General features: G+C 45.4%; 1 protein-coding gene across 1 annotated transcript in view; it reads right to left on the reverse strand.

The window, feature by feature from the left end:
- Nucleotides 1-539: 539 nt before the first annotated feature.
- Nucleotides 540-25,580, reverse strand: part of STX10 (syntaxin 10) — a 145,663-nt gene continuing 120,622 nt past the window's right edge. Inside the window, exons 7-8 of the mRNA XM_078685314.1 lie at nucleotides 19,046-19,140; nucleotides 540-3,263 (exon numbers count right to left, since the gene is read on the reverse strand). Coding sequence (XP_078541440.1) covers nucleotides 3,187-3,263; nucleotides 19,046-19,140 — 172 coding nt within the window. The 3' untranslated portion in view covers nucleotides 540-3,186. The remainder of the gene's footprint in view (nucleotides 3,264-19,045; nucleotides 19,141-25,580) is intronic.

Here is a 25,580-nt window from a genome sequence, read left to right on the forward strand (position 1 = left end):
GTGCCGAACACCGAGCCAAATCGGTATATGCCCAAACACGATGGCAGAAAAAACTATTTAACAATGGAGCCGATGCCCATGCACCTTACCAAGCAAAGGAGGAGTCACTATATCGTGAGGTTCAAAAGTATTCTTCTAAGAAAAACAAGTGGCTCGTAATTAGCTAACAACTTGCAGTAACACTGTTTAAGACCACCACGCTCCATTTTGTTGAACCTTAGTCCTTGCAAAAATGTAAAGTAGGCAGGTAAATAACTGCAGAAAATACCCTTTAGCATATACTGTAATTTTCCTAAATGGATTTCTAACATACAGCACAGGAAAAAATGATGAGAGGTCATAGAAAAAGCAAACTTGAAGGCAAATCAACACTCGTTTGGCTAAAAGCGAGGGCAACAACGGCATAACTTGGAACTAAATACATGTAGTACAAAAAAAATAATGCAAGAAAACCGCACAGTTAACCCTTTATGTTCGGGGATGCTGCAGCAATGGTCCCAATAAAACGAAACTGACACAATGAATGACAGGAACATTAGTAAGAAAAGCCTTTTAATATAAACATTTGCACATATTAAATTACATGATTTCATCCCATATCCAGGCCAGTCCTGGAAGAGGACATATTACACCAAAACCAGTGCCACCCATTAGCTTCCCTTAGTATCTTATTTCGGGTAGTTTCTTTTTTTGAATAGGCCTAATAAAGTGCAGCAGGCCGTCTCTGATCACACTCAAAGAAGCCACGAGGAAGGGATTATGCACTCTCCTAACAGTTATTCCACAAACAAACGGAAACACAAGCCTGGATCCAAGATGAGCAGAGGATCAATGGCTTGTCTGTGTAAGATGTGAAATTGGATCCGTAATAAAGCACTAAGCTGCCTCTAGGACACATTAGACCTCATGAGTGATAGCAGAGGTGAGCAGACTCTTCCCAGAGCATTAGGTAGATTGAGCTGACAGCAGCTGCCCACCCTCAATTCAACATTTACACCCACAAATGATGTTCATATGGACCTGCCGGAAGGCAGACTGGCTTTAAAATCTGGAGGAGACCGAGATCTCTCAATTGGGAATGAGTACTTCTAATGCCAACCCGTCTCACAAAAGCCATGCTGTAATGCTCAAATGCCACACCACATGTTGGTGCCTTCCAACCATGCAGATGTTAACACTGTACAATACACATATACAGCACCTGCCCATTAAATCTTGCCCATTTGCAGAGGGCACACATGTTTAAAACTCGCAGATCCCATTTCCTCCAGATTCTGGTCATCCTAGGGAGGGTTGTTAATTTGTTGCGAATTCGAGAATGCATCCAGTTTACTCAAAATTCTACCGTGACATATATTCAAATACACTAAATTGTCACCAAGAATATCTAATGCATGTACACTAGAAAATTCATCAACAGTAGCAGCACAATTTCCTCCAATCAGCACATTTAATATCTTGGGTAAAGTTTTGGCTGGAAACACCAGGAGGCTGCCACTACAATAAGCATCAACCCGTAGTGTCGAACACACCCAAACCTTTGAAAAAGCAAAATGGTCTACAGAACGGATCCCCAAAATGAAGTTATCTAATCCAAGGGATGAAAAGTTCTGTATCCACGCACTAACCCATCGGTCCATCGGATCCCACTGGTAAGAGGCTCTATATATTTTCCTTTTTCGATTTCCTGAGGCCATATAGTTCTGGTGATGAAAAGGTCAGTATCACTATATTTTACCCCTCAGCCAATCCTGTGCTCAGGTGACGGTACAAATCTCTAAAGCAATCCCAGGAGCCCATCTAGCGCAATTTATGACATACTCCTCCCTCTGTCAATATCAGGAGCCGCTGCAGTCTCAGAGGTGAGGGCTATAGTGACCCTTAGCCCATCGAGTGCTTGATACGCCAGGCTCTCTATGCAGTCGCTAGACCCTGGAACCCACCCAGCCTCAGAGCTCAGCATTTCTGTGCAATCCCCTGATAAAAGTCAGCCCTAGGGGTGGACAGGCTTCTCGTTCAATCCCCAAGCACATTCAACCTTATAACAGATCGCATATGCACTTCTGGTGGCAACCACATCAGCTGTAGAAAAGACAAGATCTGCTTCCACCAAGACATCCATTCTTAAAGATGAAATGTGCATTGTCCCTGTGCATATTTTATACCCCGTACCATCCCCACAAGAATGGACAGCATAATGGGCAGAAGGGTGAGCGTTTAATTGTACGGCATGAGAACATTCTCATAATGCAGAATGTATTTAAGGCAGCCACCTTACTTTCTCGCTTGCAGACTTCTAACCTGGTGCCATGGCTGGCAGGAAGCTTTAAAATTTAAGGGGATCTTCTTGATTGATAAAGGAGCTGTGGCATGTAGAAGTGCACTCTGTACAATAATCCCTTCTCTCTTCATAACCCCATGAGTTTTAAAGACCATCTCAATTGAATTTTAAAACAATGTCGACTGTGTTTTAACAAGAATTAAGAATATTAAAGATGATTCTTCTTGACCTTTAAAACAACCTTGCTGGTAGTTTGAACTCAAATGTTTCCATGGCACGTTTCCCTTTTTCTTGTTTAAATAAACACCATTTCCCGGTGATTTTAAATACAATTTTTTAGTGATTTAAATGCAAAGTTCCCTTGGGATTTCAGCACCAACAGAAATCCAGACACACATTACAGTAATTGATCATGAAGACAGGCACTGGCAGGGAGGTGGCTGAGGTCCAAATTCTGGTGCTGTGTCGAGTGAATCTTGGCACTATATTGCACACTTCTGAGCGCATTGGCATCACCTGTACCACTCAGGCTGCGCTGGGCACTGCAGTGAGTATCTCTTTTGGCTGCCTGTGTAAGACATGCTTCAGTCCCTATAGCAAGGACATTTGTGACCTTCTACTGGCGATGACGGAAACAGGTAAATGACCAGGGTAACATTGCTTTCCGGCATGGCCTGGTAGTTTCCGCCCCTCACTGCTGAATTACCATGGATACATTTTAAAAAAACAACAAAGATAATGTCAACTTCTAAGAGTATAAAAGGCTGCAGAGCACTGCGGCGCGGCGGGCACGACCCTGCAAGTGCGCAAAAGTGCAAGGAGTTCACAAGCTGATCCACCATGGGTAGGAAGCTGCACCATCTTTTCTCCTTTGGTAATGGCAAGAAGAGTCCCACCAGACTCCGTCACAAGGCGAAGAGCAGAACGAGTACCACCACAAGGACTGCCACGAGGATGGCAATGGCACACCACTGCCGCCGCTCTAGGGAAGGAAATGAGCAAACAGTCACAATTATCCATAAACCTATTGGCACAGCTCTCAAGTACAATAGGTGGCAAATCACTGCATATAAAGTCACCTTCAGAGGCATGCACAGTTTTCTTGAGTTCAGGAGAAAACCGGATGTTGGGTTGCAGTTTATTTGAGACTATGTGCATGTTGAATGCTCTGCAGTATAAGAGTTTGCAATGGATACTGGCTACGTCAGTTAAACTCATGCATAGACACCTTCAAGATCTAGGGTAGAGAGCATGTGAAGGTGGAGGTTTGGGATATTTCATTTCACGCCATATGCAGAGCTGTTCAAGGTTGATAATGGTCACTTGGTGCTCAGTGTCACTCTACTGGAATGTGCATACAAAGCACTGTATGGCTGTGGGCTACACAATATGCCTAAAGTCACTGTCATATGTCGTGTACGCAGGTAAGTTTTCGTATTAGGGAAGGAGAGTCCATTGAGTAACTCTAGTCGTCAGATACGCACTTAAAGATCTGAATCCAGGAAAGATAGCCCAGTTTATTAAGGCACTTGCTGCAGGATTTGTGTGAAATTTGCAGCACAAAGGCAGATACATCCGTTAGAAAGGCACCACCTTCCCCCGTGTACCCGCTCCTTATCCTCACAGAACAGTTCTGTCTCCTTGATCAGTCCATACTTTGCGAATCGTCTACAACCACAAACATTTCAAAACTTACATTTGATTAAATACTGACAAGTGGTGATAGGGGGGGGGTTATGGGAGATGGGCCTTAAGGAGAAAAATAGATGAGAGGAAAAAAGAAATAGAAAAGGACATAGAAATAAATACAAACAGTGGGAAGAATGAAAACATGAAAAAAAGAATGAAGAACAGTGGAAATATGAAGTAAAGTGAGACTTCGAAAGAAATCAAGACAGACAGGTATGGGAGGCAAAGAAACTGTAAGGTTAGAAAACAGAAAAAATATAAGGAAAGAACGAATGATCAATGCAGAAATTAAAAAAAATAGGAGATTAAGATTAGACTTCGATACCTGCAATGTTCTAGAGGGAGCAAACTGTCAGGAGAAGAGAATTCCAGAGAAAGAACAGCGAAGACCTGGAAACTATTTTTTTTCTTCCTTAAAATGCTTTTAGTCTGATCTGAATGGGCAAGATGAAACTGAGTGTGATACTTTACTGAACTTATAAAAAAGTCCTGTACTGCAGAAGACATGGTGGTGAAATGGATAATAACTTGAATTCAATGCACAGATACTTTGGTTCCTGGTGGAGGTTGCAAAGATTTGAAGTGATGCCTATGAGTAATCACACTAGTTATCTGCATTAGATGCAGTTGGTGGGTAAGCTGAAATAGCAATTACTAGTACTGTGTTTTTTGCCTAGACAATGCAGATTCAATGATAACTGTCCCCCCCCCCAAAAAATATACGACTTGAAAATCAATATTAAATGGATAGCAGCGCACAAAATCACAAAGGATTTCACTTGCACATATTAAACATAATCTAGCTGGGGTGCCAGGTTTTAACTACTGAAAGACGACTCAGAATTTAACCAATGGTTGAAGGCCCTAACAAGAGGACGCAGAGCCCTCGCTTGTCCATACGACAAAAAGCTTTATTGCATCATAATTCAACTTGAATTTACGAAAGCACTCGTCACTAGCAAACCCCTTACACTACCTAAACAGAGCCCAGATACAGATCCAGTCAGGAGAATCAGTGCGTCACAGGGTTCTGTGCCAAAAAGTCAGGGTTGGCTGGCATGAGCCTGTGTCATCTGGCAACCTGCTTGTTCACTGGTGGACAGGAACAAGGCACAGACCAAATGCCCAAAAGGGTGATAGTCTGGGCTTCATTACATGGAAAAAGAGTTTGGATGAAGTGTGTCCAAGTTGCAAAACATCTGTCAGTACGTTAGTTTTGACTTTCATAATTGGCAGCTGTAAATCCAATACGCCCGCTGCCCATCTCATTACCAAGGGAAACGAGGCACTCTCTTTGTTTAATGGCCCAGCTGGATTAAAACAATCCAGGGACGAGGAAAGTGTCCAAACCTCTGGCCTCCTGCAAGTCCATGATTACATTGTCATCACCATTGAGCTGGGGAGCATCTGCCTCATCCTCATGGTCATCTCCACAGGCTGGTTGGCTCTGCTAGTAGCATGCTTCATCATCGGGGTCTTCCCGTCCCGCTGCGGGGCGGGGCAGTGCTGCGACAAGCGGATACGCCGGAGCACCTTTTAGATGGAGGTGCTATGTGTTGGGAGTGAGTGTCAGTGGGGTCAGGGGTGATGTCTGGTGTAAGTTAAAAAATACCTGGCCTAGTGGAAAAAAGAATTTTATTAAACACTGGCTGGTATTATTAAAAGAAAAAGTGAAGCGGAGAGATAGAGCAGGTTAATGGGCTCTCTCTCCTACGTGGGTCAACATGTTTCGAGGCACCGGGCCTCTTCGTCAGGACCTAGGGGAGATCCCCCTGTCACTCACTAATGTATTCTCCACAAAGGTAGAAAAATGTGTATGTACAAAAAAGTGAAAAAAACTATGTGAGTAACTACCAATTAATAATTACAACACATCTATACTATCACACTGATAATGTAGTATGCCTGCAAAATAAGAGTAAAAGATTAAAAAATGCGCCGATCCCAAAGTGCGCTTAACTCTAAATTACCTGTAAAGGAAAAAAGAGAAACACACACAACAATATTCTCAAAATAAGGGATCCAGTGTACACATTGAGGATTGTTGAAGGGTTCCTTCAGCACTCATACAGTCAGTCACACACCAAGTAGGTAAACTACATAGATTCTAAATAACCAGGGGTTGTAGATAAGGAAGTGCATACTTATCAAGAGAGGGATCAATGCCTCATGAGCCAGCATAAGACTGAAGGGTATGATGGGGTATCAACTGCAAAGAAAAAATGGATATACTGTGATCCTGCCTTAGAAGTGGTATAAGGTAACTCAACTAGGTTGAGTAGGAATAGAAATACAGGTATGGTCCTCCTCGAGACGGCTATGCCGTACTTACTGTGCCCCCAGCACGATTGTGCTTCCTCCTTCGTCCGCGGCTTCCGTGGATGTGAAGGGGGTTGTGGGCGGTGTGTTTATATACTCGATGGTAATTGGATAATTGATCTATTAACCTTGGCGGGAAGATCGCCAGGTAAGTATGGCCAGCAAGGGAGATGAGGGGGCGGCCATGTTAGGATGGTTAGGTGTAGCCACAAGATAATGGTTCCTTGGCTGTGGTGCTCGTAGAACACGGATCATGGGTACTTTCCTGGAGTTCGGATCTGATTCAGGGTGAGCAAATAGTCAGACCGAGAGAAAAACACCGCAGCGGCGCTCGGCGCTATGCGGGCTCTCTCTGCGCATGCGCCGGGGTTAGTGCAATAGCGCGCATGCGCGTGGGGCAGTCACTACACCCGGTGCGCATGCGCAGCGTGCTTGCCTGATAGGACAAATGATTTTCCCAGCGTTGGCTCAAATAGGACCACGAATGAAGGAAAAAACATGCTATTGTGAACACATATACTAATGGTTCTAATAAATATGTTTTAACAGTAAAAAGTGCGATGTATACGCAGCCTCAAGGGGTTGATTGAGGAGGACGTATCTAGGAAATGGAGGGGGGGATGTTGTCCAATAATTGTGACAGGGTCCCATATAAGTACACTATTTAACAACCTGGTTGGCTAGAAGGGGTTAGAATATATAAGGGGAGCATGTAATAAGTCAGTGTTGCAGTGGCCATTCTTTTGAACCAGGAGAAGTATTCATCTATATACACAGGACAGAACGGAGTCCATTACTTTGCTGATAGTAGTGTCTGCATTTACATAAGGCACAGCACGCTTTACGTGTGTAGTTGGGACCACGGGATATCATCGTTCAGGCCAGTGCGATGTGACCCCAAACGGAACACCCAACGTTGTTCTTTTGATAGAAGCTCTCTGTCATTGGGGAAGATCTCAATAACAGTCCACTTTAGATCATGGACACTGTGTCCCATGGTAGAGAAATGGGCAGACATTTTCGTAGATGTCCTGTTGCAACGTAAATTGCTGCGGTGTTCTCCCATGCGAATTTTCACGGGTCTGCTGGTCATTCCTACATACTCCTTTTTACACGGACAGGTGATCAAATACACTACATTACGACTGTTGCAGTTCGTGAATGCACGTTGCTCCCATGTAGAGTGGTTAGAAAAGGTGATACTCCTACTCTTCTTCGTGTACTGGCAGGATACACAAGACCCACAGGGGTGGTGTCCACTAATTCCTGCCACTCTAGGGGGTTCAATTGCACCTGTTGATCTCGGTCTTGTGTGTACCAGAAGATCTTTTAAGTTCATTCCCCTCCTATGTGCAAACATCGGTTTAGGAAAGTTCAACAGGCCACACGATAAAACCCTCCAATGTCTGTTCACGATTTTCGTGATCTGGTTGGAGTTGGTGTTATAGGTGGTAACGCAGATCGGGCGTGGATCTGGTTCTTTTGCTTCAGTGTCGTCCAAGAGTGCTTCCCTGTTATTATTGCGTGCACGTTTCAGACCTTTCCGGACAATGTGTGCCGGGTATTGTCTGTTCAGGAGTTTACTCTCCAGGTCTGCAGCTTGAGTCTTAAAATCGTCTATGCTACTACAGTTGCGCCGTAAGCGGAGAAATTGTCCGTACGGAAGGTTCTCACGTAGGTGGCGCGGATGAAAGCTACTGTACAGTAGTAGACTGTTCTTAGCTGTCGGCTTGAAATGAGTGCTAGTTTCAAGTTTGCCTCCTCTGGGAAAGATATTCAAGTCTAGAAACACTAGATTTTCGTTGGAAGCAGTGTGAGTAAATCTCAAGAACTGATCTTGCTGATTGAGCCAGTTCATGAAACATGTAACCGAATCTAGGTCTCCCTTCCAGATAACAAAAATGTCGTCTATGTATCTCTTCCAAGTGAGTACATGGTGCCTATAGGGATTGCTCTGGTCCAGTATCTTGGTGGACTCCATATGATGGACGTAGAGGCCTGCCAGGCTGGGGGCACAGGTACTCCCCATACTGGTACCGTGTCTTTGGAGGTAGTAGGTATCCTCATATTGAAAAAAGTTTTTTGTAAGGGTGAGAGAGATGCATTCGAGGACCACTTGTCTGGGGGTGTGGTAATCCCATGGAGTGGAGAATAATACTTCCTCTATTATTTCAAGGGTTTCTCTGTGTGGAAGACTTGTATATAGACTCTCCACGTCAAGTCCCACAAGGAGATCGTGTTCAGGGTCAAAAGGGACATCCTTGATCAATTGAAGGACTGCTTTGGTATCCCTCAAGTAGGTATCGGTACTCTGCACGATAGGACCCAAAATACATAAAGACGCCCCCTATCCACCGGGACGTCCGATAGTGTCGGGTATAAACTCCATTTTGGAACCACTATCCAAGTTCGCAGACGCTTTCCTCCGTCCTATCGTGCAGAGTACCGATACCTACTTGAGGGATACCAAAGCAGTCCTTCAATTGATCAAGGATGTCCCTTTTGACCCTGAACACGATCTCCTTGTGGGACTTGACGTGGAGAGTCTATATACAAGTCTTCCACACAGAGAAACCCTTGAAATAATAGAGGAAGTATTATTCTCCACTCCATGGGATTACCACACCCCCAGACAAGTGGTCCTCGAATGCATCTCTCTCACCCTTACAAAAAACTTTTTTCAATATGAGGATACCTACTACCTCCAAAGACACGGTACCAGTATGGGGAGTACCTGTGCCCCCAGCCTGGCAGGCCTCTACGTCCATCATCTGGAGTCCACCAAGATCCTGGACCAGAGCAATCCCTATAGGCACCATGTACTCACTTGGAAGAGATACATAGACGACATTTTTGTTATCTGGAAGGGAGACCTAGATTCGGTTACATGTTTCATGAACTGGCTCAATCAGCAAGATCAGTTCTTGAGATTTACTCACACTGCTTCCAACGAAAATCTAGTGTTTCTAGACTTGAATATCTTTCCCAGAGGAGGCAAACTTGAAACTAGCACTCATTTCAAGCCGACAGCTAAGAACAGTCTACTACTGTACAGTAGCTTTCATCCGCGCCACCTACGTGAGAACCTTCCGTACGGACAATTTCTCCGCTTACGGCGCAACTGTAGTAGCATAGACGATTTTAAGACTCAAGCTGCAGACCTGGAGAGTAAACTCCTGAACAGACAATACCCGGCACACATTGTCCGGAAAGGTCTGAAACGTGCACGCAATAATAACAGGGAAGCACTCTTGGACGACACTGAAGCAAAAGAACCAGATCCACGCCCGATCTGCGTTACCACCTATAACACCAACTCCAACCAGATCACGAAAATCGTGAACAGACATTGGAGGGTTTTATCGTGTGGCCTGTTGAACTTTCCTAAACCGATGTTTGCACATAGGAGGGGAATGAACTTAAAAGATCTTCTGGTACACACAAGACCGAGATCAACAGGTGCAATTGAACCCCCTAGAGTGGCAGGAATTAGTGGACACCACCCCTGTGGGTCTTGTGTATCCTGCCAGTACACGAAGAAGAGTAGGAGTATCACCTTTTCTAACCACTCTACATGGGAGCAACGTGCATTCACGAACTGCAACAGTCGTAATGTAGTGTATTTGATCACCTGTCCGTGTAAAAAGGAGTATGTAGGAATGACCAGCAGACCCGTGAAAATTCGCATGGGAGAACACCGCAGCAATTTACGTTGCAACAGGACATCTACGAAAATGTCTGCCCATTTCTCTACCATGGGACACAGTGTCCATGATCTAAAGTGGACTGTTATTGAGATCTTCCCCAATGACAGAGAGCTTCTATCAAAAGAACAACGTTGGGTGTTCCGTTTGGGGTCACATCGCACTGGCCTGAACGATGATATCCCGTGGTCCCAACTACACACGTAAAGCGTGCTGTGCCTTATGTAAATGCAGACACTACTATCAGCAAAGTAATGGACTCCGTTCTGTCCTGTGTATATAGATGAATACTTCTCCTGGTTCAAAAGAATGGCCACTGCAACACTGACTTATTACATGCTCCCCTTATATATTCTAACCCCTTCTAGCCAACCAGGTTGTTAAATAGTGTACTTATATGGGACCCTGTCACAATTATTGGACAACATCCCCCCCTCCATTTCCTAGATACGTCCTCCTCAATCAACCCCTTGAGGCTGCGTATACATCGCACTTTTTACTGTTAAAACATATTTATTAGAACCATTAGTATATGTGTTCACAATAGCATGTTTTTTCCTTCATTCGTGGTCCTATTTGAGCCAACGCTGGGAAAATCATTTGTCCTATCAGGCAAGCACGCTGCGCATGCGCACCGGGTGTAGTGACTGCCCCACGCGCATGCGCGCTATTGCACTAACCCCGGCGCATGCGCAGAGAGAGCCCGCATAGCGCCGAGCGCCGCTGCGGTGTTTTTCTCTCGGTCTGACTATTTGCTCACCCTGAATCAGATCCGAACTCCAGGAAAGTACCCATGATCCGTGTTCTACGAGCACCACAGCCAAGGAACCATTATCTTGTGGCTACACCTAACCATCCTAACATGGCCGCCCCCTCATCTCCCTTGCTGGCCATACTTACCTGGCGATCTTCCCGCCAAGGTTAATAGATCAATTATCCAATTACCATCGAGTATATAAACACACCGCCCACAACCCCCTTCACATCCACGGAAGCCGCGGACGAAGGAGGAAGCACAATCGTGCTGGGGGCACAGTAAGTACGGCATAGCCGTCTCGAGGAGGACCATACCTGTATTTCTATTCCTACTCAACCTAGTTGAGTTACCTTATACCACTTCTAAGGCAGGATCACAGTATATCCATTTTTTCTTTGCAGTTGATACCCCATCATACCCTTCAGTCTTATGCTGGCTCATGAGGCATTGATCCCTCTCTTGATAAGTATGCACTTCCTTATCTACAACCCCTGGTTATTTAGAATCTATGTAGTTTACCTACTTGGTGTGTGACTGACTGTATGAGTGCTGAAGGAACCCTTCAACAATCCTCAATGTGTACACTGGATCCCTTATTTTGAGAATATTGTTGTGTGTGTTTCTCTTTTTTCCTTTACAGGTAATTTAGAGTTAAGCGCACTTTGGGATCGGCGCATTTTTTAATCTTTTACTCTTATTTTGCAGGCATACTACATTATCAGTGTGATAGTATAGATGTGTTGTAATTATTAATTGGTAGTTACTCACATAGTTTTTTTCACTTTTTTGTACATACACATTTTTCTACCTTTGTGGAGAATACATTAGTGAGTGACAGGGGGATCTCCCCTAGGTCCTGACGAAGAGGCCCGGTGCCTCGAAACATGTTGACCCACGTAGGAGAGAGAGCCCATTAACCTGCTCTATCTCTCCGCTTCACTTTTTCTTTTAATAATACCAGCCAGTGTTTAATAAAATTCTTTTTTCCACTAGGCCAGGTATTTTTTAACTTACACCAGACATCACCCCTGACCCCACTGACACTCACTCCCAACACATAGCACCTCCATCTAAAAGGTGCTCCGGCGTATCCGCTTGTCGCAGCACTGCCCCGCCCCGCAGCGGGACGGGAAGACCCCGATGATGAAGCATGACACCAAGGGCCCTTTTGGTGTGTGAGGGGTATTTTAACAAAGATGTTGTATTCCAATGACATCTGGATACACATCCACCCATTTTGAGGTGGCTCTTTATGATTAACCTTAAACCCTGACAAGAGGAGGACGTGCCCACCTCGGTGCCCACCGGCATCACCTCTTCACTCCCCCCCTTGATTTCCTTTGGCTCTGCTAGTAGTCTGAACCAAAAAGGTTCTTGGGGCACTGGAGTGTGGGTTGGAGGAAAATGCATAGTTCTGGTACAATCAGACGTAATTGGGGCTGGGTGGTTCGGTATGACTTCGGGACATGACCTCAGTCAAGATGAGATTACATTGGCTTAGAGTCAGAAAGAACTATGGGAACACAGTCTACATACGGTGCCTGCAGCGTCTGAGATGGTGTCAATGTCAAACCGACCAGCAAGGATTTTTTTAGTGCTGGATAGCAAGTGGTCTCTGGCATCTGAGGTGAACCAGAGGTTATTTAAAGAAGAACAGATGGTACAGCGGGTGGACCCTGTGGCATTAACCCAACTGGAGGCCTTCGCAGGTCTTTGGGGCTCGAAGTCGTACCAGAGGGAGATGTAAGAGCGCTAAAAATTCACAACATGGCCTCTCTAAAGGCTTCAACGATGGATCTGGAAACTTGGGATGCATCAGATTCAATTGCAGGATCGACTCGGTGAGAGATCAGGAGCAAGACTGCAAGGGTCCTCACAACTTCTCAAGCTGAGTTGAGGGACTGGGACCAATGCCACTCTGCCTTCTTGTGCTTCCACTTTGATTTACCGGAAGGCATGTATCGCAACGAGAACCTGTTGCAGAAATGGCATTGAGAGTAGGTATGGGTGCAACCCCTCAACTTCGAGCGGGACTTCAGGGAATTCTTTCAGTGCTTAGTGACATACAGCTTCGATTTGCATTCCTTGATGGCCTTCACATTCTTGCTTGCAGGAATTGGGAGCTGTGCGCACAACCTAAACATCAGAGGCACATGTCATAAGAATCTGTAATAGACATTTGCTTGCAGCAGTACCTTCAAAGTTAGGAGTGACCTCTGCATCCACAAATGAAGGCGCAGAAAAAAACGAACCACCATTTACACACGGGGATAATCTGAAGCTGATGAATCTATGATTAAAAGTATCCATCACAAAATACTACCCAGAGCCACCATACTCTGATAAATGGTATAATAACTACTGGAGAGTAATGGATAATCAACACAGTCTTCAGGTGGCTTGATTAAGGGCTTTTTAGCAACAACATTCAGAAAAGAACCATTTGGAATATAACTTTTTGGGGGACTTCGATAACATTTTATTAGGTTGATGTTAGTAAAGCATTAAGTAACGAAGTGGCATCAATTGACTCCTAAGAAAAGCATTAAGCTTCTTTGTTGGATATTACTTTGAATTTGTTCGGAACAGTCTTCTGTGGTATTTTACATTTCAAAACAGGAAAATCTGAAGGTTTGGAAATTAACACACTGATTCATCAAAGACCCGTTTTGCGAGTCTTTAATAGCGATTCATAAGGAATCGCTATTAAGGACTTGCAAAACGGGATTCATGTAGGAATTGCAATAAATATTGCGATTCCTACATCTTCCTTATTTGCGATTAGCAAATTTGCTAATCGCAAATAAGGATGCGATTTCAAGGGTGCCTGGGGTGTCCAAAGGACACCCTGTAGCACCCCTGAAATGCAACATTACACAGGTGTTGCGCACCCACATGTCCAAAGGACATGTGTGTGTGTAACATGCAACAGAGAATAATGCACTAAAGTGCTTTTTTCTATTTTTTTTCGCTATTTACCACGAAGTCTGACTTCGTGGTAAATAGCGGCCAAATATTGCGAATTCGCAATTTTAAATTGGTTAATGAATTGCATTTAAGGAATCTCAAATAGAGATTCCTTAAATGCAATTCCTCGCTAAAATGCGAATTCTGTAATAGCGATTTTTGCATTTGGGATGATGAATCCCAAATGCAAAAATTGCGCTCGCAAAGGGCGAGATTCTGAGAATCTGGCCCTTTGCGAGCCGATTTGCCTTTCATGAATCTAGCTGCAAGAAAAAGACTAAAGTGAGAAGTGGTGAAATTAATTCAGTGCCTACGGAGGGGAGCAGGCCCAGATCCTCTACATGTACAACCAATTTAAGAGGAAATAGAGAATCAAATATACTATATAAGAACCGTTATAAAGACATATTTTGCAGTGCTCATTCAGACTTGAGATGTGGTTGCCAGTGGCTGAATGTTACTAGGGAGCAGAAAATCACAATTTATAAAGTCAAGATTTTGCCAACTTTAAAAATGAATGAAAGAAAAGACGCAATTTGGATAATTAGTTTGGTTCAGTTCCAAAGGATAGCCATGTTGATTGAGAAGGATCAATCTACCTACTTAACTTTAGCTGTAGCTTCAATCATTTGTTTTTATTTTGGGTAGGAAATCGCAGACTGTACTGCAGAAAATAGGGACGTTATCTTGAAGCCCAAAATATGGGATCAGCTCTTCGGATTGCTCTATGGGCTAGGCAAAGCGCTTCAATTTTTGAAGCTAGTGCAAGTAAAAAGGTAGCTTGTCTGCTGTGGTCACTAAATCACACATTTGGAAGACCTCTAGAGTTTGGCATTTTAGATTCATTATATATTTCTTATCAGATTTTAGGAAAGTCCAGATGAACAGCAGTAGTCACGACAATCAATCAAGCACCCGCCAGGGTCTCAAGGCGCTGGGAGGGGGGGGAGGGGATCCGCTACTGCTCAAATAGCCAGGTCTTGAGTTGTTTCCTGAAGGAGAGATGGTCCTGGGTCAGCCGTAGGTGGGTGGGGAGGGAGTTCCACGTCTTGGCCGCCAGGTAGGAGAAGGATCTTCCTCCGGCGGTGGCTCTGCGAATTCATGGGATGGTAGCGAGGGCGAGGCTGGCGGAACGGAGCTGGCGGGTGGGTGTGTAGAATGTGAGGCGGTTGTTGAGGTATTTGGGGCCCATGTCGTGGAGAGCCTTGTGTGCGTGGGTGAGGAGTCTGAAGGTCATCCTTTTGCTGACGGGGAGCCAGTGCAGGTCTCTCAGATTGGCAGAGAGGTGGCTGTGACGGGGGATGTCCAGGATGAGTCGTGCAGAGGCGTTCTGTATGCGCTGGAGTCTTTTCTGTAGTTTGGCTGTGGTCCCAGCATAGAGAGTGTTCCCGTAGTCCAGTCGGCTGGTGACGAGGGCCTGGGTGACCGTCTTCCTGGTTTCGGTGGGGATCCACCGGAAGATCTTTCGGAGCATGCGCAGGATGTTGAAGCAGGATGCCGAGATGGCGTTGACTTGTTTGGTCATTGTTAGGGAGGAGTCCAGGATGAAGCCCAGGTTGAGTGCGTGGTCCGTGGGCTTGGGGGCGGTGCCCAGTGCAGGGGGCCACCAGGAGTCGTCCCAGGCGGAGGGGGATGATCCCAGGATGAGAACTTCCGTCTTGTCTGAGTTCAGTTTCAGTCGGCTGGTCTTCATCCACTCCGCGACGTCTTTCATTCCTTCCTGGAGGCTGGCTTTGGCGGTGGCGGGGTCGTTGGTGAGGGAAGAGGATCAGCTGGGTGTCGTCAGCATAGGAAATGATGTTAAGGTTGTGTTGGCGTGCGATGGCTGCGAGGGGGCTCATGTAGACGTTGAAGAGGGTGGGGCTGAGCGAGGATCCTTTAGGTACGCCGCAGATAACTTCGGAGGCCGCGGGTCGGAAGGGGGGGGGAGGCGGACTCTGGGTTCTTCCGGAGAGGAACGAGATGATCCACTCCAGGGCCTTTCCTTGGATTCCGGTGTTGCTGAGGCGCTGTATTAGTGTGCGGTGGGATACGGTGTCGAATGCTGCTGAGAGATCCAGGAGGATGAGGGCAGCTGTTTCCCCATTGTCGAGCAGGGATCTGATGTCGTCGGTAGCTGCAATGAGGGCGGTCTTGGTGCTGTGGTTTGCTCGGAAGCCGGACTGCGAGGGGTCGAGGGATCCGTTTGTCTCGAGGAAGGCGGCGAGTTGTTTGTTGACGGTCTTCTCGATGGCTTTGGCAGGAAAAGGGAGGAGCAAGATGGGGCGGAAGTTCTTGAGGTCCGTGGGGTCTGCGGTGGGTTTCTTCAGGAGGGCGCTAAGCTCGGCATGTTTCCAGCTCTCCGGGAAGGTGGCGGTTGCGAAGGAGGTGTTGATGATGTCCCGGAGTTTGGGTGCGATGGTGGAGTCGGCCTTGTTGAAGATGTGGTGTGGGCAGGGGTCGGTTGGGGAGCCGGAGTGGATGTGTTCATCATGCAGGTGGTGTCTTCGGTGCTGATCGGGGTCTAGGTGCAGAGGGTGGTGGTGGGGGGCGCTGGTTTGGTGGTTGGGTGCGTGGTCTGTGCGCCGAAGCTGTTGTGTATGTCGGCGATCTTGCAGTGGAAGAACGAGGCGAGTGAGTCGCAGAGGTCTTGTGAGGGTTTGATGTCGCTGTTACAGGCGTTGGGATTGGAGAACTCTTTGCCGATGCTGAAGAGTTCCTTACTGTTGTGGGCGTTGTTGTCTAGTCGTTCTCCTAATGTTGCCCTCTTGGTGGTTCAGATCAGCCGATGGTGTTTGCGGATGGCGTTCTTGAGGGCTGTCATGGTTTCTGTAGACTGATCGTGGCGCCAGGCTTTCTCGAGGGTGCGGCAGGATTGCTTGGAGATTTTGAGGTCGTTGGTGAACCAGGAGGCCTTCTTGCTGCCGGGTCTGCTGGGAGGAGTTTTCAGCGGTGCCAGGTCATTGGCGCAGTTGGTGAGCCACTGTGTGAGGTTGCGGGCTGCTTCGTTGGGGTCCGTCATGTTGGTGGGAGGGTTCTGGCTGAGGGAGGTGGTGAGCTGGTCTGCAGTTATCTTGCTCCAGTTTCTTCGGGGGGGGGGCTGTTGGGGTGGTGGTGGGTCGTGGTTCTCCTGAAGTCGAAGTGGACGCAGCTTAGCTGCTACGTGTTCCTAGTTAGAGCGGTAAGTCATTCTATGCACCCCTACCCTGCCATGTTCCTTAGCACTTTATGGTGCTAACCTGAATTACCATAAACTGCTGCTAACAGTGATTTCTTTGTTTTCCTTACGATGTGTGACAAGACTTTCTATTGATGCCGATCATAGCTACTGATGTGATTAATTCCTTTCAACCTTTTCATAGTTATCAGCCTTTTGCTCCACCGATTTTACTTGCTCTTTTTCTAAAAAAAACCTCTTTATGAGTTTTTGCTAGGATAAATTAAATCCTTTAGATTAGGATTAAGACCAATTTATTTCTGGAACACGCTGTTATTTTGTATGCTTGTTCTAACTACATTTTTTCTATATTTTGTGTAAATGGATCTATTTGACTAATCTGAATAAAAAGACAACAATACAGACTAATCTCTTAAAGAGAAAACAAACTTGTAAAACTTCACCAAACCTCTCATTATTGACTGACCATCTAATGGTAAAGACTATGTTTTTTTAAGAGAAGTGTTTGGGCGATGCTCCATTCTAATACGGTGGCAAAGATTCATCGAGCTGAAGAGGCATGGTAAATTGGATGTTTGCTTAATAAATATGAGTCAGAGCTACTTATAAAATGTTTATGCGATTTCCGTGCTCGCAGTCCTCAGTGATATATTTGGGTGTAACTGTTTGTCATCTGCGTATTGTTATAGATTGATGATGTCAGTGAGTAAAGTCCCACAGGTTACCATTTAGGGGTTGAAGATGATGGGGGAGTGATGAAACCGTGGAGGGTTTCTGGAATTTTGGGCATCCAACCTATTGGAGATGAAGCACTAAAGCTCTGCACCGGTGAAATCCATGTGTGTTTCCAGGGTGTTGAGCAAATGCCTGGCCCTCGACTGCATCAAAGACGGCTGAGAGGTCAACAGGATTAGGAGCCAACTATCATTTCTGTCCCTGAAAAAGTGAGCATCACTGACTACTTGTATGGTTGTTGTCTTCTTCCTGACCTATGCTGGTACATCTCTAGGACACCATCCTTGGTGATCTATTCCTGTAGTTGGATAGCAACAACGTTACCTATGATCCTTCTGAAGAAAAGCAGGTGAGTAATGGGATGGGGGTTGGCATGATTGTCTTGAAAGGTGGGGTTGTTTCAACAGAGGGAGGATTTGTCCTGTGTGAGGTTGTCTGGGAAGGTTCATTGTCTGAGGGAAGCATAGATGATGTTCAGAGGGATTTGATGATGGTTGATGACAGGATGTGTCTTCATAGGGGGAGCTCTTGAGTGCTTAGATGATGTTAGATTGGTGGGTGAGGGGATGTGAAAGGCTCTCTATTTAGGGATGGAGTGATGTGGGATAATGAGTGGTGAGCATGTCTTTCTGGACTAGTCCATGTGTGTGCTGATTTTTCTCATCTCATAGGACAAAATGTTGAAGGTGTTGAATTTGTCACTATATTCAAGGGCTATAGGGTCTGAGCCTCGGTTGATACAGTGCTTGACGGGCCTTGAAGAGCGCTTGGCTCCTCTAGGTTGCTTTGTTGATGGTAGTTTTGTAGAAGGTAGCATTAGACAAGCAGGAGAGCAATCTACAGTCTGAGCGAACTGATTTGAATCGGGCTGGGTCAACAAGGACGATAGTCAGTTTCCATGGTTTTCCTTGTCCTCATGTATTGGGTTTATTGGTTTATTCTTAGGAAGCACTTTGGAATACCAAAGCTTGGAGCATCATGGTTTCCTTGTAATAAAGACACAATAGTTAGATCGCGAAAATGTAGGGCGGTGCTTGTACAATCTACCAGAAGACTGGGGGATGCACAGTCGCAGAGCCTACCATATGGCCGGTGCTGAGAAGCATCAGAAAATGTTGGCATTCCAGAAGATAGAACTGAGTCAACAGAGAGGGGATAGCTCGAAAATGAAACTGAAGGCTAGAGAGGTAGGAATCGTGATTGGTAAAACAACCAGCTCAAACAATAGCCTAGGAAGAAGAAAATATTGCAAATTGTGTGAGGGCCAGAGAAATAAAAACAGTTGCAACAAATAGAAAAAATAAAAAAGGAAATGGAAAACAATACCAATCAAAGGGAAAAAATATAAGAAACTGGGGAAATGACAAGTGGAAAGTAAAGCAGTATGTGGGGAAGGAGGGAGAAGGACAATAGAAACCACAGGGTGCAGCATTTACCGCTTGTCATGTGCGAGACTTTTGCCATCTTCTTGAGTACACCATCCATGCGTGACTGCGTGTTATCCATTTCTTGTCCAAAGTCATCGAGCATCCTAAAAAAAAAATTAACAGTAACAAAGTAGAGTAGGGTCTTGGAGACCAGTATACAACTGAATAAACCAGACAGGGCACAGATCTGCGCAAACACAACACTGTTTTAGTGCACAGAAAGCACATTGTCTTCTCTGTACCCTGCAGAACATATCTTGGAAGGATAGTACATCCTCTTATTTTGCACTGTCGGTACTGGAAGGATGGCATCTCACTTCACATTGCAATGTTATTGTTGGAAGGATGGCACTTCGATACTCCATATTCCATACCACTTGAAGATGTGACGTCTTAGTCTGCAGTGTCACTATGGAGGAGGGGGGTCCCACTCATACTCCCTGTGGGGAGCCTCCATCTCTCACTATTCGGTTTGGCAATTAAGAAAGGCACATAAAGTCTGCACATAGACTATTTTCTGCACAAAATATGCCCATTTCCTGACCAGTCTAAATAGTTTGGCAGTTTTTCATACCAAACTTTACTGCACAGCGGACTTAGATTTTGTATTTTTTTTAAAGGCTTGGTTTTTGCCAAATTCCCTTTTTTGTCTAATCAATTTCCCCACCCCAATTCCGCAGGCCCTAACTGACTATTTACAAACTCCAAAATGGATAGCTCACAGACCCAGAAAACGGCACATGACAGGGACTGAAACGTAGGTAGTAAACAGTGGATGATCGGGCATGCGTCGAGGTCGGTGTCAGTTTATGAAGAGAAAGGGCTGCGGGCACAGGACGCATGCAACAGTGAGCAGGACCAAAATAGTACAAGTCAGATTGGAGCAAACGCCCCAGTTTCTTTTGAAATATCCTGCTGAAAGTTTCAGGCCAGCGGCTTTTAGAAAGTAGGGTTCCTGATCTTATGATAGTTGTTGTTGCAGTCTTAGGGTTGGAAACTGCATGGCACACGTAAAAGGAGAAATGTACAACAGAGCCCTCGTTTCAATGGAATCAATGCAGTTCAAACCAAGAAATACAGCAGAATAAGGAGTGTGTTCATCAGGGAATCCCAGAACGGGACATCAGGATTTCCACTTGCCTAGACAAGACTGAGTAAAGCCAGTCCATTGGTGACCACTCCGCTATACCCAAAAATCTGGTATAAACACCATGTCTGCCTTTTAACCTGGAGGGCACGCCCTCTCTGGGAGCACGTGGCTCCTGTGCCCATTAAGGTGGACACTTAAATCTAAATTAGCTTAAAATAGAATTGCTTCTCTTGTCTAACATTTGTGTTTGACGTAACTCTTTCCAACTAGGTTTGTACTATAAGTGGACAGGGGTGTGCCCAGAAGTGGGTCCCTTGCTTGCGTGCCACAGGATCCAAGCTGTACCTCACTGACGAGGCCTAGCAAAGCCAACACCAGTCGAGGGTTGGTTTGGTTCCCTTAATTAGGGGCCCTCGCCTGGCAGTTCTGGGTGGACTGTTCCTATGAGTAGCAGAGTCAGTACGGTTCTGAATAAGATGTGTCTCTTTCTAGACTGGCACAATGGGTGAAAAACAATGGGTAGGTCGGCCACCCAGAGCGATTGCCAGTGGATATTTGCAAGTATTGCTCATCACTTTTTGTGTGTTTGTTGTATCAAACTCACACATATGTAAACTTAACACACTGATCCTTGCCTTATGAAAATGGCTTCCAGTTGAGGCCAGATTAACTTATATAACTGCCTGTTTAACCTACAAAGGGCTAACATTTCTCTGAAACTCAGCGGGCTCCTGCTCGGTGAGAAGCAAAGGTAACTGTTGTCTACAAAGGAATCGCTTTAAGAAAGCATCCTCCACTGGCCATTCATGCTCTGAGCATGCACCTAAGTTACGGAACTACCTGCCAGTATTACCGATACTGCCCAACTTGCAGTCTTTTTAAAACACACATCTTCTTCTCAAGAAATAGTTTGATACTTTTATTCTTTTTTCTCCACAATTGAGGCAACTGTAGTCTCCTCAATTATCCTTTTCCAAAGTTTTACCTTCAAAACTCAAGATCTGTTTCATCAGAGGAAGATGTATATCTTCCCACCTGCATTTCTGTCTTATGGCTATAATCATATATCTTGTAAAAGTAATGCAGCTCAAGCTGTTACCTCACACTGTGTTATATATATATACTAATTTCTGTAAAAATTACTGGGTATGTATTATTATTGCATATATAATTAGTGAAAGTAAATGGTAAATGTGAGGCACTATGATACCCTTGAGGCCTTGTTTGAGCTGTAACTAAACATCAAAAAGTATAAAATGGAATAAAAAAAAAGAAGAAAATTGGTCACATCAAGAGAAGGCAACAAGGGTACAGAGGGAAGAATGCCCCTGTAGAGACTTCAAGATGCTGGGGTGACCTAGACTGTGTCTAGGAAACCATTTATTTTTTAAGTGGCAGAGTGGTGTACTGGACACTGGAACACTTGCAAGAACATGCCAAAAGTAGACACCAGGTAATTAACGGGGAGGGGTGGAGGCCTAATAGAGGCTTTAGAAATGTGCCCCAACATAATCTAGTTATTTGAGTTGGTTAGCCGGTGGAGAAAACTGTAGCACATGCTAACAAGTCTGCACATAAGTATATGATCCGTTATGGTGACACATAGAATTGAGTAAAACGTGTTGTAGAGTAGATTACATAAAAAGCAACAGAAATAGCTGGTACAGCAGGGGGTGGATATTGAGGGGTGCCAGGGTATGGTGGATTACAGAGATATATGTCATTTGGTGGCACGACCGCCAAGGTTTGGCACAACTCTCCCAGCTCCGTAAATAATCAACTCATAATGCTGCTTAAGACTCTACACACAATTAAAAGGTTTCAGTACTAAAAGACAGGACCACCCCAATGCTGCAGTGCCAGTTTTAGTAGGTTGCCTTTGCCCTCTTCCTACAGTCTCAAGCTTGACAGAGGCCATATACTCTCACCCAACAGAAGATATATTGAAGGATGGCACCTACCTCAATCTGTTTCTACTCTTGAAAGGGAGTATTTTCCGTTTGTTCTGCAGTACTATAAAGAAATGGTTACTTATAAGTAGGGTTAGTTTTGCTGCCTGAAGAGTTTTCTGGGTTCACATGCAGTGCATCTATTCTACCATCTAGTGAATGGGTCTAGTATTGTGCTTTTTGTTTTTTTGAGTGGGGGCGTCATTGATCACCATTTGGGGGTAAACCCATCCACTGTGTGACATCAGACAGCACCCCGGAAGTTCCTGTGCGTGCTCGCCCTCTTCCGATTCTTTATTATCCCGGTGTCTGGTCTCTGGAACTTTCCTTGGTTTGAAGTGTTGCTCACCTCGCCGGTTTACTTTTACCCCTATTTCCGAGGAGTTGGGTAGGTCGCATGCTACTCCTACTGGTAAGTAACCATTTTGTTTAGCAACATGAATCCTTTTCTGGATTCACATGCTGTGCATCTGATTACGTAGCAGTTTTTGGTTCCTTAGGAAGGATGGGTTGAAATGTGGATGAGTTGGCACATGGGTGTCGTACCACTTTCTGTCCCAAATGTGCTTTCTTGTTTATCTGGATTTCCACAAAGTAATGTCTCATAAAGGTGTGTGGGGATGACCAAGTTGCCACCATGCAGATGTCACCAATGGGAACGGTTGCTAAGAATGCACCCTTCTTCGTGGCTGAATGTACCCTGGGGCATGTGGGTAGTTTTTACTGCCTGTGTGTCAAATGTTTGGATAGTTTTCACTATCCATCATTCCCTTAGTTGCAGGCGTACCTTTGATTACCCTGGCAAAGGAGACAAAGAATTAGATCCTTTTCCAAATGTCTTTGGTCTCTTGCAGGTAGTACAAGAGTGTTCTCACCACGCCCAAGGTGTGTAGTGCCCATTCAGCCTGTGACTTTTGGATACTAAAAGAAGACTGGTAGTGAGATGCGTTGGTTGACTTGGAATTGTGATACCAACTTTGGTAAGAACTGCAGGTTTGTTCCTAGGATGACCTTGCCCTTGTGGATTTCAAGGTATGGTTCCTGGATCGTGAGCACTTTTAGCAGAGTGACATGATCGCGATTAGAAATACTTTCTTTAGGGTTAAGAACTTCAGCTCCATCTTGTGCACTGGTTGTCATCAATTGTGTGAGTTATGTGCTGCCTTTGGTGGTGCCACTCTTTGTTCCTTCAAGGAACCTTTTCACTACCGAGTGTGTGAAGAGACTGTCCCCTGTTGTTTCCCTGGTGTATGCAACTATGGCGGCAAGGTGACCCTTTAGGTATGCGTAGATTAAGATACTGTCCAGTAGGTGGGTGAGGTATGTTAGCACCGTAACATACTCTGGCCTGGTCTCTAGTTTTTTGTGATCTCAGCACCAGTGGTTGTATAAAATCCACTTGGCCGTGTAGCACTTCCTGGTCCTCGTCTTCTAGCCTCTTTCAGGATTTTCATTGTCCTGGGGCAGCTGTGGGTGTCCAAATTCTAGGTATTCAGGAGCCACGCTGTTAGATCGAGCTGGCTGGCTCTGGGTAACACATTCCATTTTGCATTGTTGACAGGCCCTGTGTTACTTTGATTGGAATACATTTTCGTCTGAACATCTCTAGGAGGACGGAATACCACGTCTATTTGTCCTACTGTGGGGCGATGCGGATGAATGATGTATCTGGTTATCTGGCCTTGTCCAGTACCCTTGGGATCAGGGGACTCAGTGGAAAGCTGTATGCAAATCTCCCTTACCAGTTAATCAACAAGGTATTCCCCTTGGACTGGTGGTGTGGGAATCTGGACACCAACTCTTGGCAATTTGCGATTTCTGGACTTGCAAATAGGACGTTGCTTGGTGTGCCTTTAGAGTCTGAACAGGCTTTCTAGGACTTCATAGCTTTAGCTCGCATTTGTGGGAGGCGTTTTCTTGTCTGCTCAACCTGTCTGCCCTTTATGTTCTGTTTCCCCGGGAGGTGTATTGTTACTAGGGTTCCATATAGCCTGCGCTTGTCCAGATAGAGGGAATTACTTTGTTCCTCCACTACATCCTCCCAGTTGCATGTGACCATCCATTGCAGAGCCATTCCTGTATGGACCGCATATGTAGTCTTGCATATGGTATGAGACTGATGCATGATGCCATCATGCCCATCACTTTCATGACAATCTTCACTATCAGAGACTGCCCCTTCTAGTATTCTAGGAGAGGCGAGATTGCTCTGTTTTTGTGGTCGCCTTCTTGGGGACTCGATATGCATGTGCTGATCTTGAATCTAGTGTTGCCCCCAGGAACACCTTCACCGGTTCGGGAAGTGGTGATCATTTATTGTGGTTTATGGTGAACCGTAGGCAGTGTGGGGTGGTGCGGACTCTTTGCACAACCCTGTTGGCATTTTTCTTTTTAGTTTGCCCTCACCAACCAATTGTCCAGGTATGAGTAGATGGGATTGCCTTTCCTTTTCAAGTGTGCTGCCACACTGCTGTTAGGCATTTCATAAAGCACTCTGAACTGGTAGTGTGCCTTTTCTAGGACAAATCTGAGGTCTTTTTTGGTACCTCTGGTTCATTGAAATGTGTAGTTAGGCGTTTTTTATTAGGCCATATGTTCTCCCTTAGGAGTGAGATTACTTCTTGTAGCTTTCCCATTTTTTAAGTGTCGAGTTTAAATGAACTTGTTTACGTATCTGAGGTCTAGAATCAGTCTCCGTGTCAAGTCTTGTTTTGGTACTAGGAAGTACGATGAATAGACGCCACCACCTGCCTCCCTTGGTGGGACTCTCTCTCTATGGTGCGTTGTTTTATTTTAAAGTTCCATGACTACTACTTGCAACTAGGAATTTCTGTTCCTTTAAGGTTCTTGCTTTTGGATGAACATGACTTGGTGGTCTGAGTTTTATGCAGAAACAGTGTCTTCTTAGGTTTAAGATCCAGTTGTCCACTATTAAAACCCCCCAGCAATGGTGTTATGTGCGGGGTGTGGGCTGGTAGAGTCACTTGCTTTGTCTTCTGCAGGTTATTCTCTTTTTCTGGATTTCCCGGGTAAGAGCTGCCTCCTTGGTTTTGCCACTGTTGAGCAGGCTGGTGCATGGCTTGTTAGCTGAGACCTTGCTGTTGGTTTTGCTGTGGGGTTGGCAAAACACCTGCCCTGCCTGTTGGCAGTTCAACCCTGCTTGAAAGAGCCTCGGAAATGTAAGGCCCCTATGGCCTTGGCTGTCTCACTATCCTTTTTCATTTGCTGGAGTGCCTGGTCCACGGCTGTCCCGAAGTGGGTTGGCAAAACACCTGCCCTGCCTGTTGGCGGTTCAACCCTGCTTGAAAGAGCCTCAGAAATGTAAGGCCCCTATGGCCTTGGCTGTCTCACTATCCTTTTTCATTTGCTGGAGTGCCTGGTCCACGGCTGTCCCGAAGAGGACTTCCCCTGTGAAAGGCATGTTTACGACGGATGCCTGCACTTCAGCCTTGAATTCAGACACCCTGAGCCAGGCGTATCTCCTGAGGGTGGGGCCTGTGCACAT

The sequence above is a fragment of the Lissotriton helveticus genome, chromosome 1_1, assembly GCF_964261635.1.
Source record: "Lissotriton helveticus chromosome 1_1, aLisHel1.1, whole genome shotgun sequence".
Classification (NCBI taxonomy): domain Eukaryota; kingdom Metazoa; phylum Chordata; class Amphibia; order Caudata; family Salamandridae; genus Lissotriton; species Lissotriton helveticus.